The 18,449-nt window shown below is 30.8% G+C and overlaps 1 protein-coding gene across 1 annotated transcript in view; it reads right to left on the reverse strand.

Moving 5' to 3' along the window:
• LOC121116704 (zwei Ig domain protein zig-8) overlaps positions 1 to 18,449 on the reverse strand; it is a 443,349-nt gene that overhangs the window by 21,980 nt on the left and 402,920 nt on the right. Inside the window, exon 6 of the mRNA XM_040710994.2 lies at positions 7,840 to 8,145. Coding sequence (XP_040566928.1) covers positions 7,840 to 8,145 — 306 coding nt within the window. The remainder of the gene's footprint in view (positions 1 to 7,839; positions 8,146 to 18,449) is intronic.

The raw sequence follows: 18,449 nt of genomic DNA on the forward strand, positions 1-18,449 counted from the left end.
AGTTCAATACCACTATTAAATAATAATAAATAAAAAGCGGAATTACAAATTAAACATTATTTTCCACATGCCGATTTCCGAAAAATCATCCCATTACTAATATTTAATGTCTTTAAATAACAGTTTTTAACTCTATCAGCTTCCTCACTTATTCATCATTTTAGTCTTCAAAATACGTATATAATTTTTCACTACTAAACCCTACAAAAATATACAGATCATATTTAATACATCAGTTTTGGAATCTTCCATTTGAGCAGTTTGACAATATTTGGACTCAGTAGCTTGTAAATATATTAGTTGTTCATTACACAGGAAAAAAATGCAAGTTTCTTATCTATGTGCTTTCAGTGATTCAAACGTATTGCATCATCCAAAAAGTTCTAAAAACCAAAAAATAAAAAAAAATAAAAGAAATACCAATTTAATTGTTGAGATGTTTTTTTTTGTTTATAATTTTTTTTTCTCTCAAACCTAAATTTATTCACTTAAGATACACATTATTAATTAAAAGCGATGCTTATATCATCTAACACTTCCACTAATAGAAATTTTCATCGGACACTACTTGATAGGTCATCTGGACAAGAACTCCGGAGCGGAAAAGTGATAGGCGAGATACGTAAGTAGGATGAGTCAGTGGAAATACGAACAAAAGTATTGAATCCCTTCCACAAAAGCACACAGTGATGGATGCCTCATTGGACAACCCAGCTCCAGCATCAGGGGATCTCAACTTTTGACAAATCATCAAATTTGCCGTTATTTTTTGCATTTAAGGAATGCCAATACAAATAGTGATATTGGCTTTCTTGCTTGTGCAACAATATATGCCGTTATGCTGTTCTGGAGTATGGCGAGAATAAAAGTACGTTCCGTTCAAAATGCAGTAATTGTTTTTAAGATGATCCATGAAAGGAACAGAAAAATTGTCAAAATAAGAAAAGAGATACCGAACTCGATAAAAGGAACGAATTAAGTTTTCAAAAGATTTGGTGAAACTATTTGATATTGGGTTAAAAGATGCCGAAGATGAAATTAGAAGGAATCGACTACTTTCAAATCAGGATAAAGATTAGGACTTTAAATTCTTCTAGGATTAACAGACAAACCGACTGGCACACATGTCAGGGCATGATAAGATTTATGGAAAAAAGTTGATAAAGAAGAGCTTCTGCTAACAAAGGCAAGATATAATCTTAACACAAGTACCCTCTGCATCAACAGAACTTGAATATATCTTAAACAATGAAGATCCAGTTAACTGTGAAGGTTATTTTTCTAGTGAGGATTCGATGATAACAAAAAGAATTATCATCAAACCCTAATACAATAGATCTCAAATTTCCTCGATCAATTCTTACCAATGAAGATATTTGCAGTACTGCAAATGGTTTATTACAGTCTGAAAACCAAACTACACCCATAGTATCTGCAGTATAAAAGTAGGAAGTGCAGATCTTAACCATTTTAACTTATCCACCTCAACAACTAGACGAAATAGGATCAATACTCGCTATAGTTTGTGCCAAATATACATGAATAGCTTTAAGGAAAATCCACCAAAACATTCTACATTATACTGGGATGGCAAACTTTTAAGGGACTTTCTTGCTAAGAATTGCCCTGTTCATAGTCTTGCTGTATTCATCTCAGGTGCTCCACAGTACGATGAAGGGGAATTGCTCGGCGTTCCTTTCATAACAGGTTCAACCGGACTTCAACAATGCAAGGCTGCATTGGACCTATTGAAAACATAGAACCTGAAAAACAACGTGGTTGGTCTAGGATTTGACCCATAATCTAGCAATAGTGGTATCAACAACGGTGCAGAAAAACTGATCGAAGACGAACTTGGGCGAAAAGTTTTCTACTTCCCTGGTAGACATCATGTAACAGAGGATATATTTGGAGAAGCATGGGAGGCTATTTTTGGAAAGAGTCAGGGTCCGGACAATACAATGTTTGGTAAATTGAAAGAAGTTTGGACCATATTAGATAAGGACAATCCAAGAATATTAGCTAATGTTGATAAAAATTTGGACCCCATGAAGAAAAAATCAATTAATGCCATAAACAATTTTCTAGAAAAGACATCTGTAAGGGGAGACTTCAGAGAAGTAGCAGAGCTGTGTCTGATTATTCTCGGTAAGAAATCTAGTTGAGGTATTCATTGGACCAAGCCCGGTGCAATTCATCAAACACGTTGGATGGCCAAGAATATATATGCTATGAAAAGGTTCATGTTTTCAAATGGACTAAAATACGGAAAGGACACAATTATTAAATTAGAGAGAATAAATAAATTCCTGACTTTATTCTTTACAAAGCACTGAAGAACAGCCAAATCTCCAGCTGATGCTCCTATCCACGATTTGCAATTGATTAAGAACATGCTTCACTCTCAACATATTGATAATGAACTCACAACCTTTGTTCTGAAGAAAATGAGAAAGCACAGTTGGTATCTGTCTCAGTTCACATAAGAGCATGACAACGCCTATAAAACAAAAGCCAGCAATCAAGCTATCAAACACCGAAAAGTCAGAGTATTATAGAAAAGGCAAGCCAGTTTTTCCAGTCAGCACTCAAGCTACATCCCTCACAGACTTGGTAGGACCTGAGTCACATTTTCTTTTTGACTCTCACGGATTGAAAAGTGACTGGCTTATTACACTGATTGATACCTGGGAAAATAATGAAAACTATAGAGCAGCATGGGAGTTTGTTAAGTCAGTAAAGGTGAGCAATGATGTTGCAGAAAGAGGTGTAAAACTCATGAGTGACTTTACAACTAGGATTACCACAGACCAAGATCAGAGAAACGGTTTACCGCAAGCTGTGGAATACCACAGACATAAATAAATAAGTTTCAAGAAATATAATTTAAACCATTAAGAATATTTCTAGTATGTTATATCGTATTGTTTTTTAGTATGTTATATTATGAGATAATAATAACTTAGGAGATAAAAGACAGGGGGGAAAATATAAAAAACAAGCATTTTTTTAAATATCTGTGGTAAAATTTACTCTTGGGCACAAATAGAGGGTTAATAACATAAAACAAAGAAAAGTACATTGAAGATATTATTTATGGGTATGCTACAAACAATTTATTCATGTGCACAAATAAAGGGTTAATCACATATTTTTATAAATTGAAGCACAAATTATTGGTATTGATTTGTATTTTATTCTATTTTTGTACACATATACGCCAAGATAATAATAACTTAGGAGAACATCTAAAAATAGAGAGGAAAAAATATAGAAACAAGCATTTTTTAATATCTGGGGTAAAATTTACTCATGGTCACAAATAAAAGGTTAATAACTTATTTATACAAATTGAAGCACAGGTTATTGGCTTTGATTTGATATTTTTGCCCTTTTTTAAAGCCACCGACAATAAATTTTCAAGGCCCATGCGGCAGGCATAGCTACGCTCCAAAATACAAATGACTGTTATATTTAGTTTCTATAGACCTTGGAGAACGGGAGAAAGTCAAATATTAAAAGGGTTGAAAAAAAAGTAAAAATTTGAACAGGTCTAATGTAGCTAAATGTCACGCCGGTGAACAGATGGGAAGCTCTTGACGATGAAGACAGTGTCTAGTGCGTACCACGTTTTCATGATTAGATATTCCAAATTTGGATGAGAAGTGAAGCCGACACTTTTCTCCAAGATGTCCAAATTGAAAGTTTACTAGATTGATGGAGTCCTACATGGGTACAGCCTAGGATTCAGCCATATTGTTGCTAACAGAAATGTAAGATAATCAGACTAAGAATACAAGTTTCATCTCCAATTCCATGTTTATTGGAATTCTTAATGCTGTGTACAATACAGATGGAGATGCCAACGGTATCTACTGACTGATTCTGCACTGGTGCGGAGATGATCGCACCCTACGTTGCTATTTTGTAGTTGTTTTCACATTTTTTACAATAAGAGACAAGGGATAAAAACAAAATATGTTTATTTTCGTTTCAGCTCTCACTTGGCTGCGTAATGAAACCTTGTAGTTAAAATTATCAGTGATAAATTAGTCATTAGTTATTACTGCAAGTTTTGAAACCCCTCTCTGTATACAAGACAACTACAGAAATACAATTGAATATAAACTCAAATAAAGCACATTTTCTAGTTTTTATGATGACAATAATAGTTAACATGGGTCCAGGATGTGTTTATATATATTAAGATGTATCTTTAAATGTTTCAATCCGTTAAATAAATGAGCCCCCTTCTGACTGTTCCACTCACAACAACGGGAACTTTCTTTATTCTATATTGCTAGCAGCTCGGGATGAGTCATCAATGTCTCTGTAGATGGACTACGGGCGATGAAGGATACATTAATGGCAGAGAAAAATCGAGAACAAAGGACTTCCTTTTTCTGATCTGGAAGAATGGTTAGGACATTGCGTGAGCCTTAAGTAATTATGACTCCATTACACAATGGCATGAATGATATAGTTTTAATTTAATCAAAAGTTGTATACTTCTCACACCTTCCCAAATATTTGATCTATCATTCGACCAAATAGTGTTTTATTCATTTGAAATGTTTCTAAGAATATAAGTCTAAGGATCCTTGATATTACAATTCATGATACTTTATTTTTCAGAGGAACTTTTGAGAAAGGAAATGTTAATTATAATTTATGGAAAAATATATTCAGATACAAAAAAATATATTTTAGAAACATGCATGTGACTGACATGTTTCCAAATTTTTTTTTTTTTAGATAGTTTCTTTACATATAAAAACATAATTTTCATCTTATGTGGATAACATTACAAAGAGTCCATTGAATTATGTTTCCAAGATACATTAAAAAATTTACACCATGATACTTAAATAGATTGAAACGAATATAAACTCATTATAAGTATGATAAAAAATTATATATGTATGTAAAGTGATTTGATTCAATTATTGGATAATAACTATTAATTCTTAAATCACTAACTTACCTGTATCATTTAACAATTTCTCAACAAAAGACCCCCCAAAAAAAAAAAAAAATGATACTCTCCTCAGGGAAGTCTATCCACTAACTGTCGATGGTAGTTTTAAGGGAGTCCACATTGGGGTGATGGGTTGTATTGGTCTTCCTCTAAATGGCACCCCATCAGAAATAGTTGAGTGGCTTCAGGTCTGATGAACTGGGGGATTTTCTTGCACCTCTCGAGTCTCTCCTGCTTTAACTTTTGCTGAGGGGGTGCCTTGGTCTTCAAACATATGAATTGTGGTCTACATCTTCACGAATAGCCACCCGAATGGTCTTCCAGTCAATGCTGATGTCTTTGAGTAGCCTCCTCATGCTGGTCGGGGGGTAGTCATCTTCCTTGAGCTTTAGGATGTTGATAAAGGCCTCATCTATAACCTTGTTGTATGCATCAATTTCTAGAGGCATCTTGGTGCCCGAATCAGCGTTTCTAGCGTGTTAGATACGGCGGACTGTGTTGACATTGGCGTCGATAATCTTAACGATTCCTGTTTGGCTTACTTGGGCATCAAGGAGATCGTGTACCCTTTGGCGTTTTTCCTGTTGCTCGTTCATTTTTGTCTAAGTGAGATGCATTGTACACGAAATAAAAGCTATTTGAACAGAGATCAATTTTTACAAAATAAAATTCCTAACCAGATGAGTCGTTTGTCTACAGGATTAGAAAAAATAAATTTTTGACTCCCCACTCTGTATATGTGTGTATTAAGTTAAAAAATTTATTTTCATCTTATCATTGAGTTAAAATATAGACAAACCTTGTTGAGCAAGAAAAAAAAAGTACCCAATGAATTAGTTATAAACAAAATTTTAGATCTGTAATCGAATCCAAAACTCTGAGTAGGAAATTTTTAATGAGTCCAAATTATAACCCTTATATCCCTGTAGAATTGGTTTTGGAGTAATATACTTATGTTCTATAGCCTTCTGAGAGTTTTAATTTCGTTCAATATTACCACAGTTAAATATAAGGCTTATACAGGGTAGGACAGAAAAACGTTGCTCGAGAGATGGATTTAGAAATACATCAATAATTTCATATTTTCAATAAACGGCAAAAATAATGTGAACAAAACATGTAGAAGAGGTTTTTGCCATACTTTTTTCACTAAATATGGCTATCTTCATAAACAATCACAGCCTTAAAACGTCGCTTGAAGCCCATGGACGAGTTGATGATAAAATTATCTGACAAGTTGTCTCATGATGCCACTTTGGAGCACCTTATAGTTGACCTCCTAGGCGATTTTCTGTCCAGTCTTGAAATAGAACGGACACATCTTCTTTCCATCATACGCCACAACACTAAAAAATATTGTTTGGGTCGGATATTGGGTGTGGCAAACCCTTTGGACCTCTTCTTTTTTCCCCACAAGCCAGCGATAGTTTCGCCATATTGTGAAAATCTTCTTGTCCTAGAAAATTTTTACAACTTATCCATGTGAGGATTTTCTTACACTTCTCGATCATTTTTAATAAACATTAATTAACATTCCATGTATTACTGCCTACTCTGTAAATCTTTAGTGAGATTATAATACTTTTTTGTATAGAAAAAAGGGTTTAGTTTCCCCATTGACTTTGGGTGAAAATGACGTTTAATAAGAAGGAATATTACATTTGAAAAATAAAAATTGTCTACTTTTGTTTCCAACTTGCATGAAGATGATGACGTCATTTCAATAATTTTCTATAAAGAATTTTCATTGATGTCTTAAGTTACATCATAATGGAAGGATACCCCATTTTGATATTTGTATTACATCAAATAAACAAATATTCAACAAACCTTGATGAAACTCCATCAAGTGGCTTAAACAATATAAAAAAGACTTAACATCTACATAGAATACTGCTTGTCACTTGATGCTAATGATAAACACGGATATTTGAATTTAATCAAAGTAATTCGTACTATTGAAGTGATGATTCCAAAAAAAAAAAATCCCGATACCGATGCAATTCTAGTAAACATTAACGATGTCAATTCAAATTTTTTAATATTTTAAATAATAATAAGAAAATAAAATTTTCCTGTCAGGGGTGTCCACAGAATTATATTTAAGGGAGAAACATTTTTTTTTTTTGAAAAAAAAAAATTGAAAACTCGAATATTAAATTTTTGAAAAAAAAAAAAATTAAATATATGATTTGATGTTGAAATTTTTTTCAAAATCTACAACTAATCACAAAAAAATTCAACGATTGAATTTCTTGTATATCATTTTTTGAAAAAAAAAAAATCAAATATTAAATTTTTATGAAATATCGAAATTGAAAATTAAACTTTATCTTCCCAATGCCGATTCTAGAAAAAACACCCGATTCCAATTAATCGTCCTATCACTAAAATGTACTAAAAATCCCTTAAATGACTATTTTTTTTACATTTGTTTTGATCGATTAGGGACAAGAAACATAGGTTATTTGGAGAAAATATCTTATTTCTTCCATTGTGATATCTCAATTTTATCTACAACATGGAAATAAGATTGTATAATGATATTTTTAATACAACTTTTAAGTGTCATATAAATATTTTAAAACTCGGCAATAAATGGAAAAGAAAAACACAATGGCTTCAGGTCTTTTATTTATTGGTTCTATTTGAACATTCAATAGTGCACAATTTCCTTGATTTTAAATAAAAAAGGGGTTTCATTCTTATAGAACTGGATTATTAATATCTTCAAAATGGGCGACATACATAAGTGAAAACGCTGTTTATAATTGGTTTACTCAATAACTTTTCAGTCATAATGATTAAAGTCTGACATAAATATACCAATCAAAGTATCTGTAAATAATTTTTTTACTTACCATTAACTATATGAACCATGACTGACGCTGGAGAAGCATTTGAGGGAGAGCAAGAATAATTTCCAGAATGAATCACTGATACATAATCAATTGTCAAGTGTGATATTTCAGTTCCGTTGGCTATGGAGTCTTTAAAGACTTGACTACGAATGTCTACTGATGGAGAGTAATTAAGAACATGTTCGTTGCGATACCAGTACACGTAGTTGGGTGGTGCTGATGGTCTTAGAACAAAGCAACTAAGTTGTAACTTGCTTCCAATTTGAACGTGAAGATCTGCACTTTTTTGTATAAAGGCTCTAGAATCTGGAAAATAAAATATGGGGTTCTATTAAGACAATTTGTGTACAATGATGCAAAGTTCTCGCTTTTATATAAGATAAGTAATATTCTATATATGGAACACACACCCTTTTTTTGACCAACTAAAGGATGTTTTACCATGAGTAACATTTAAATGGACGTGCACTTGCAAAACCTCCCCTAAAATCAAATTAAGTTATGCATCTCAATTTATTACAAAGTTATGGAAGATTATATTTTTTTTACGTTTTGTTTTCCCTTAAATTTAATGGTATCTTACTGTGACCATGTATAATCTTCGTACCAAGTTTGATCAAAATCGATTTGTAACTTTTGTTGTAATCCTTGTGACTAAAAAAACTAATTTTCTCTAGATATGAGACCAATATAATTGTTTTCTATTTTTTTGACATGTTTTGTATCTCAATTTGTTAAAAATTGATTGTCAATTGTGCGTTTCTGAATGTTTATCTGACTTTGGATTATTTGCTATATGAAGTCTATTTATCCAACCTACAATATGACACCACTTTAAGTTTTGTACCTTAATTTGTTCAAAAGATATTGTCCATGATGTATTTTGAACGTAATGTGCTACTTTGACTTCTTTTTAGATTATCTTGAAAATAGTTCACGATACAGCTTTTTATGAAAGATATTGTTTTCTCAAGATGACTTAACTTATTTTAAGAAATATTATCGATGGTCTGAGAACAAAATAAAAAATAAAATATGTAAACTGAATTACAATGCAAATTAGTTGAAGAGAAAAATAGTACACATAAAACGTGTTGAGTGCAACGTTTTTATATTTTCCTTTTTTTTCAATAGAATTAATTATTATATGCTTACAATTATTAAATAACTTCTTTTGTTTTTAAAATTATTTTTTTTTACATAAAATAGAAATTTAATCATTAGTGAATCAAAAAAGAAAAAAATATATTTGAAAAATGAGTGTAGATTATTTCTTGCCCAGCATGATGGGTCCAATGCTAAAAAAACAAAAAAAAAAACAACAACAATAACAACTTAAAAAATACATTATCAAAAATAACTAAGTATTTATAACAATATTTTCTTTGTACCTAAAAAGCTTAACAAGGGTTGTTCAAAACCATTTACTTGGAAAATTGAAATATGAGAGGAACGAACATAGACAAGAAATATTATAAAAAAGAAGAATATAAAATTTTTTTTGTATTATTATTTGAATATTGAAACACAAAATGTTGATCTATAAGACCACTCTATAATAAATAAGAATATAAACTTAATTTTGGAACCTAAATTACACATTCAATCCACACGCAATTGCACAATTTAGTTTTAAATGTGAAAATGATAACACATACTTGAATTCCTATTTATTGGGTTATTATCATGATTAATAACCATAATCCTTTATATTACTTATCTATAAATATACAAACCGATTATAGATTAATCGAAATTAAAATAAGAAAAAAAGAAGCTAAATATTAATAGCTTCAGATTTGAAAGGTTATCAATTTTAAAGGAATGAAATCATTACTCTTTAAACGATTGTTCCTCTTAGTTGTGTCATTCTAGAAGCGTCCGCAGGGGTGGGTTAGAGGTGCTACATCCCCCAAAGTTAAGGGATTTTGACTCTTTACTAGCATTTTTTCTTCCAAAAAATATTATAGTTTCAGTTATTTCCATAAAATTTGATTTTTTGTGAATAACTCTGGGTATATATAATTTTTTTCTAAAAAATTTAATATTCGAAATTTAATTTTTGAAATTGTTTTCCAAAAATTCTGTTTTTGTAAATAACTGTGTATTATTGAATTTTTTTTCCTAAAAATGTAATATTTGAAAATTTTTTCCAAAAAAATTAAATTCGTTTAAAGAAATATAAACTCAGAAGACTGATTCAAAAGAGTCTTGCAATTGATTAGATGAGTTTCATTTATTGGTGGTCTCCAAAGTGGCCTAACCACTTTCATAAGGCTCTTTCTACACACTTTTTTTTATGCTCTTTGGACATTCTATTGTGAATGCCCCGGATCTCTTGCATATGCTCACATCGACTTGAAGGGATTGACCTGGGTTGTTTTCTTTAACTCATCCAGTTGCAGTTTAGACTTTTTGACAGAAACTTTCTTCTTCTTCAAAGTTTTGAACTTGCTAACAGCGTAAACGGTGGTCCTGGATACCCTAACTGCTTCTTGTGCACTTTTGGAAGTCACGTTGATAACTGTCAAGTGTCATATTTTCGACTTGTACGTAAGCTAGACAGCTCAGGCTTGTTTTATTTTTGTAATTAATTGTTTATGCTTAATATATCTAAATATGAATTAATTTTAATCACTCAACCTTCATTAATTATTGGATAAGTAAATGTTCAGATTTCAATGGCCCAACCGGTACAGTGCTAGGAACGAGTGTTTTTTGGACCTTAGTAATATAGGTAGTTTCAGAAGTCTTAAGGATTTACCATATGAAACTTTTACAGCTCCATAAAATGGCTTTATTCTTGTCTAGCTCAGTCATTTTCATTCTTGGATTAGTTTTGATAGGCCTCTTGGGGAGCTTCTGGAATTAGTTTATTTAGTTGAGCAATTCAAGGTTTGTCTTTAATATTGCATTCTGCTTCAAGAAGTTTCCTTACCCTCCAGACTGTTTGGTTGATGACTGACGTGTGTTGGTGTGATCGGCGCAGACTAGAGGGGTGAATTCTATTTTTTACTTAAGAGTATTTAATCTAATCCAAACAGCTGACCTTATTTCTAAAACTATCTTGGCAAAAAGTTCGAACTACATGTTTAATCCATACAAAACCTCTTAATTTTTCATTTTAATAACATTCCAAGACTTTTTGAACACCTTGTACATAGAAATAAAGTAGATTCCAAATACTTCAGGAATGTAAGAGATAGTTAAAATATCAAGACATAAGTGTATAGTAAAGTAAAAAATCTTACTTTTTATGATCTCACTAGAAATTAATTAATTTTTAAATAATTTTTTTACAGTTAACTAACAAAGGGTTACCCGGCGTTTTTAGGAATGTATGTCAATGTTATTTTCCCATGAGTCGACTTTAATTTTACCCATTATTATTTTTATATGTCTAACATTCATTTGTTACATTTATAGCTTTTTATTCAGTGTTTCAATGCTATCAAGTAGATGATAAAAAACTAAATTTCAAAGGCTTAAATAATTTAACTAGCTACAAATATGTTAGCGTTGAGCATTGAAATGAGGGTAAATATATGTAATTAGATTTAGATTTATGACACTACATCGTGGATTAATTGAAGTGTTTTTTAAACTTTAATGATTGTCTTTTAAGGTGCACGATATTCAATATACTTTTAAATAGATTGAATTAAGGATTAAATTCATAAAAATTGTGGATTTTCCTATTACATATAACGTATAGAAAGTATAGTTTATAAAATAATCCAATTATGTGATCAATTATCAAATAAAAAAAATTCAACATTTACAATATATATTGCATAGTATATATATATATTTAAAATATGGCCATTAATTAAGAATAATTAATTATCCAATGAAAAAAGCAGATTAATTAATATGTATGTATATAAAATAGAGTTTGTGTGTGTGCATTTGTGTTATTGTGTGTGCATTAAGAAGTGACTGTTGTCTCAAAAACAACTTTACGAATAACGACATTTTCTAAATTTATACAAAATCAAAAAAGTTATGGGCAAAATAAGAAATCGGTGAAAATTACACTTTAGTTAGTTTTTTTTCAGGTACAAAAAATGTATTTCCAAATGAGTATTGGATTTGTATATACCTAATATAAAATTTATAGAAATTTATCTTTAAATTCATTTGCATATAAAGTTGACACTTACATATTTCAGTTAAACATAAACTTTTATCATTTTCCAAATATTTTTCAATTTTTCGTCTCTTTTTTTTTGATCAAATGTCAATTTTTAATAAGAAATTCTAAATAAAGATGTATTTAATACATAAAATTTTAATCTTTAACATCAGACTATTGTGTGTTTAATTTTGGTAACATTTTAATTCATATTTTTTGTAATATTTGCAAATATGAACCATTCATCCAGGCTTATTTTTTCGATGGTATTATTCTCCATTGATATTTTGTTTTTGCAAGTACGAAAAAAATCTTGCTAGCTTTGTGTTCCATTTACAATTCCAATAAATACTATGTACTATTTTTTTTTTCACAATTTGTACAATTTTGTTTTTCAAATTTTGTTTGCAAAGTTCATATTTGGCAATTTTTTTGACAGAAATAAAGGATGGACTTCTCCAATTTTTGATAGCGATCGACAAAATCCTATAATTCACATACTGTTCACAAACACACTTTTGACACACTTGGAACACTTTTTCTCTAATATTTGCTCCTAGTAATAAAAAAAAACACCTAAATATATTTAAAATGAGCTGAACATGAAAATGAAAGCATTTTTAAGTCATGGCTCAATTTGTTTACTCTGTTTTGTTACTTTATCTAATATTTTCTTGCGTCTGCATAAAAAAAAAGAAGCTCATATACAATTTTTATACTTGGATCGCTTTTTTATGGTTGGTGTTCCATATTATGTTTTTTTATGCAAATGTAGAAATTGTTATACGAGATATGTATATCTTATTTGAATAAAAAAGAAGTGGAATATGTATATAAAAAGGTAATAGTACAAAAGTTGAAATATAATTTTTATATTTTATTTACCTTTTTATAGCAAATATAGTACCTTTTAAATTATTTTATTTGCAGTAATCGTATCATAAAAATCATATTCCCCTTTAAGATTGATAAATATAAGAACGAAGGTAGAAAATTCTTGTTTTTTTTTCCAACTGTATGAGTCTCTTATATATATGCAAAAATATCTCAACTATCAACAACAATAAATTATTCTGATTAATGAATCAAAGCTACCTCAAATTCTACTTAAATTAACCAATTGCCGAAGGTAACTACAGAATAAAATTGATAAAGCGGGTTTGAAATAGAAGTAAGGGAACTCTTGGGAGTGGTGTGTAGAGGATTGACTAAATTTTTAATGTAAAAACTACAAATATAATTTTTAAAATTTGTATAAAAAACAATGTATTTTATAAAAAAATATCAAAAAATAGGGTTTTTAATAAAAACTTGATTTTTTTTTATCGCCACGAAATGGACATGGACTCAACGTTATGTGGAGCCCAGTCTTCATCGGAGAATAGGAGCGTTTACTCTCGTTTGCTGTAAATGTAAGCTCTTTGAGGGTTGAGGGTCAAATTCTTGTGACTCGAAAATCTGAAGATGGGGACATTAGGTCTACGTCAGCTTCTATAAATATTAGTGTTATTTCCTATAGCTGATCGTCATAGTGTAATGCTTAACGCTACAACTAAAAAATAAAGAAATTGAGGCATTAGAAATACATTTTTCCCTTCCATTTTATTTTAAAAACTGGAAAAAATATACTGTTCTATGAATAAAACCTTCAAAAACTGTTTTTTTTTAAACAAGAAGCTAAAGAGAGAGAAAAAATTCTTCAGAAAAATTAATTTGTTAAATTTCTTTAAATGAACATCTTAATTAAATTTTGATTTCAAATTGTTTTTGTTTTTTTGAGAAAATATGTCACTACATGAATAAATATACTAATTATTATTTTATTCTTTGGATTGACATCATTTTAATTAAAAAAAAACTCATAGACATTGAATTTTTATGAAAAATTCAATATTATATTTATAAAATATTATAAGCATTAAACAAATCAGTTAATTAGACGTTTTATTTTCTTATTGGAAGAAACATTTTTATTTTTAATATTTATTAATCATTATAAATTTTAATTATAAATGCAAATGGACAAAATACGTTTTATTGTTTTATACATTTTTTTTATTGTAGAGAATTGTTCATTAAAATCTGGGCACTTTGAATTTCAAATTCCAACACGATATAATTTATAATATAATTTCAATAAAATTAATAATATAAATGAACGTGTCTCTGAGCTCTCTAAATCATTAATGTAGTCACCCTTAGCGGAAGTGATAGCTTCCAGGCGGTAGAGGAAGCCCTGTCACCCGCTGCGGATGTAATTTGTAGTCATGGCGTCTCGAAATAGAACTCGGTGTTTGGATGACAGACACTGCAGGCCTTCCACTCTACATACATCAAAAAGATGTAGTCGAGGGGATTGGCATCATGGCTGTAGGGGGGGATGTCAAAAAAGAGTTCAAAATACTAATTCAAAAGAGTTTTGCAACAAAGGAGATGGGGTTCTTTTCATTGCAGGAGTCAAAAGTGGCCTTTCCATCCTCCAAAGGTTCTTTCCACCATCTTTTTCGATACCGGTCTGTACAGTCTAGTGTGAAACCCCGAGATCTATTGCATTGTTTCTGAAGGAATGTAGAGGTTGCGCTTCTTTAAATTCTACGGGTCCAGTTTGGCCTTTTTGACAAAGTCCTTCTTCCTATCCAACGTTTTGGACTTGATAACTGCGTAGATCCTGGAAACCCCAATGGCTTGGAGTGCGCAAATGGAAATTCGTCGATAACATTTAAGTATCATTTTCTCGAGATATACTTAAACTGGAGGGCTCCAGTTTGTTTTGTTTTGTAACTAGTTGTTATTGGTTTAATATATTGAAATATAAATTAATTTCAACCACGCAACTTTTTTCAATTATTAGATTAGTTTGTGTTTAAATTTCAATGGCCTATCTGGTATAATATGTATGATCATAAAAGTGGTGCATGGGGATCTTGATATATTCTCACGTTTAAACCACTTTAAAAAGTTTGAAAACTACTTTTAAAGATACATTTACTATTTATTAAATATAAGATCAATTACACATACAATATCTTTCTTTTTCTCTTTAACAGATGAAAAATGTAGACGTCATTTATCTCAGAAAAACTGTTGAAAACAGAAAAACAAAACAAAAAACCTTCGCATTAATTTTCCTCTTAGTTAGAATTCCTCACGTTAAAAAAACTATACTTATGTTATTTTACTAAAAATTGAAGTTATTTTCAGTTTCTTCCTGATTATATTTATTATTCAAAAATTATATGAAACCTATAAAAAAACTTTGATTTATTCAAATTTATTTAATGATTACAGTTTCATACGTCAAGTAATTATTATAAGAATTTATAAAATTGCAAGGAGAACACGGAAGCAACACTTATGGCAATACTAAATAAAGACATTACTTAATATCAGATACCTAATGTTTGCTTTTGGTGGGAGAATATGAATTGGTGTTATAAAGAGAAAAACTTTCTACCATTACATAGTATTAGTTCAAATAAAATATTATAATTATATTTACAGTGTCTGCCTCAGAAATATATATTTCTGAGGCAGACACTGATTTGGGAATACTAGTTGGGATTTGAACTTTGATGTAATTTGCGAAATTTGCATTGTTATGTGTATATTTAGTGCAAGTCACTGAATTTTTTTATTCCACTCTTCTATTCATAAATTTTTGCCTTTTCTTGCTAGTTCCATTTTTCTAATTTTTACTTCCGAAAAGCTGTCTCAATTTTTTTTATCTATAAGAAGACTTATTTCTTTTTTAATTTTCGATGCTTTGGGCCATTTTGATTATGTTGAGTTTATCTACTTTTCTTTTGACTGCTTCTCTTATAGCGCATTCAATTGAAATCTTCTTACAGGCGTTTTCCATACTTTCTATTTCATTTTTTATTTCTATTTCATTTATATAATTGCACTCTTTTTGATTTACAATTTAGTATCATATGACCAAGACTAAAACATAGATAGCACTGCGGCTTAACACCATCAAATTGGAGAGTTATGAATTACCTCCAATAGGAACAATTTGGGGAAGTTAGTTAAGAATTTATTCCTGTTTACCATAGTACATACATACATTATAAAATAATACAGATGTGCATACATTCCAAAACTATACAAAGATACGGCAAAGAAAACGACCACACTCAGGGGTATATGTGCTACTACAACAGAAGTTGATCTACTTAATTTTATGGTTATTATCAATAATTTGTTTAATATTTTTGTACATTGCATAAAATTTTGGTTTGGTAACCAAATCGAAGAACATATCTCTTTGGGACTGTTTTTTGCCATCATGAATTCTTGAATATATATTGGAAATTTTTCCAGAGTCTTTTACACCTGCTGCTTGATTGAGAAAGACCTTCTCTTTGATCATCTGGCATTCTGTGATCCTCAGTAGCAGTTTCTCTGACACTGCCATTTTCTTGGCCTTTGGAGTATCTTTCTTAGCTTTCGATTGATCCCTTTATTGCTCGAATAAAGATGCCTGAGGCCCAATGCTGAAGAAAGAGGAAGAAAAGGAAGGATGTGCACTTATACCACTTTTTAATTTAATAAAAATGTGAAAATGAACTTTAAACCCCTCTAAAACGAATTAAACTTCAAGACAAAACGAGTGACGTGTTGATGGTATAAAGTTTGGAAGTCAACTCCAACAATTTGGGGAATAGCATCAGGATTTTCTTCAATTTCGAAAATATAATTGGGACCTCTCATAATATTCTATCTTTTTAAGGGATTTGCTTTAGATGTAGGTGGGCATTTAGATCGCATATGCTCTCCAATTTTTCCAAATTGGGATAACCATTCAACTATCATCATCTTTTACTCTTCTAATTGTATTGAGTGCAGGGATCTTCAATTTCTTAATGACCTGCCCGCTAAGGATTTCTGCACCTTTTACTGTCATTTTAAGATCTTTTGAAATACAATCATGCGATTTTATAGTTTATTTTTTCGATTGCTTGAGACACGTTGATCGACTTTGAACAAAAATTGAGTTATTGATGTAAAAGTTTGTATGCCATATGATTGCTTAGGATTTGCACCATATAATTCCTCCTCAGCAAATCCAAAAAAGACTGCAGCGTCGAACACGTCGACGAAATCCATGTTTTCCTGTCTAAAGGGACGACCTATCTCATCAGTGAGTACAAGAACGAATGTATTCCCCTTAAAATCCATATTTAAGTTAATGTCACTAGAAGCTGATCTAATCAATCTGTCATTAGGAGCAGCGATTTTTGCATAGGTGATTTGGGACTTTCTGGGATCCAGCGGATCCGGGTTCGAAGTTTCTTCTATATCAATAAATCAATTAACACATGCGAAAAGAGGGTGTTTAATCAACTGCGTCACAAGGGGAAGAAGAATCCCTTCCCCCTAGAAGGGAGGAAGACTGTATTGACGTTGATGATGAATGAAGAAGAAGAAAAAAAAATGTTGTCTATTTCTTTCTTATAGATTCAAAGTCCAAGATAAATTATTTGTATAGGAAGCTACTTAAAGGTCCTTTCATATCAATGTTTGACGGTCAGAAGGACCCCCAGACACTTGAGTCCACTTTTGACACATTATAGGAAATAAAACCTACAATAAATGGCCTTTATTTATTTTTCACTACACATCACAAACACTCACTTCCTTACGTAAAAAACAAGAAAGTATGTGCTAGGTTTATTAACGTTGGCCGAGAATGTAAGCAGGGAGACCCCGTTGCAGCGATTTTGTTTATTATTGCATTATACCCCTTTTTTAGGGCTATAGGCGGTAACAGACTAATACATAAGATCAGAGTATGTGGAGGAGAATCAATGTATGCATATGCTGATGATACTACAGCCATTATTATTACTAGAAGAGTCCTCACCCTTGCTCCAATACTAGAAATATTTCGGGCCTTGTATTGGTTTGAAAAACTCTTGTGTCTTGAAATCAATGGAGATAAGACAGAAATCGTCTCAAAAAAAATGCTATTTTGGAAACTTTTTATTATTCGGTGAAAACTGACATCAGCGTTTTAGGATTAACAATTGGCAACAATACTTCTTCAATAAACAATGCAACTATTTAAAAAAAGATTGACTTCCACACCGGAAGTATAGAACATCAAGACTTTCATCGATGGGAACGCATAGACGTGTGGAATATATATATAATATCTAAATCATTCATATTATTAAAGTAACAGGTTTTGACGAAATGATATGCCAATAAGTCGATGGTTACATCAAATCCTTTTTAGATCTCGAGAAAAAGAGAAATATTTCTGGAAAACGAATATATCCCCAAAGGCATTTGTAGGATTTTAGAGGGCTCTTCAGGCGGAAAGGATTTTGAATTTTCTCAGAGAACAAGATTTGTGGAACAGTTTAATACCTCTCGAGTTCTTAGGACAGGTTCATGTTCATAATGGTCTACAACCAATCATACAGCATCTTATCTGTCACTAATTTTTGAGTTCTCTTCTTTGTTATTT

Source organism: Lepeophtheirus salmonis, chromosome 4 (genome assembly GCF_016086655.4).
Source record: "Lepeophtheirus salmonis chromosome 4, UVic_Lsal_1.4, whole genome shotgun sequence".
Lineage (NCBI taxonomy): Eukaryota > Metazoa > Arthropoda > Copepoda > Siphonostomatoida > Caligidae > Lepeophtheirus > Lepeophtheirus salmonis.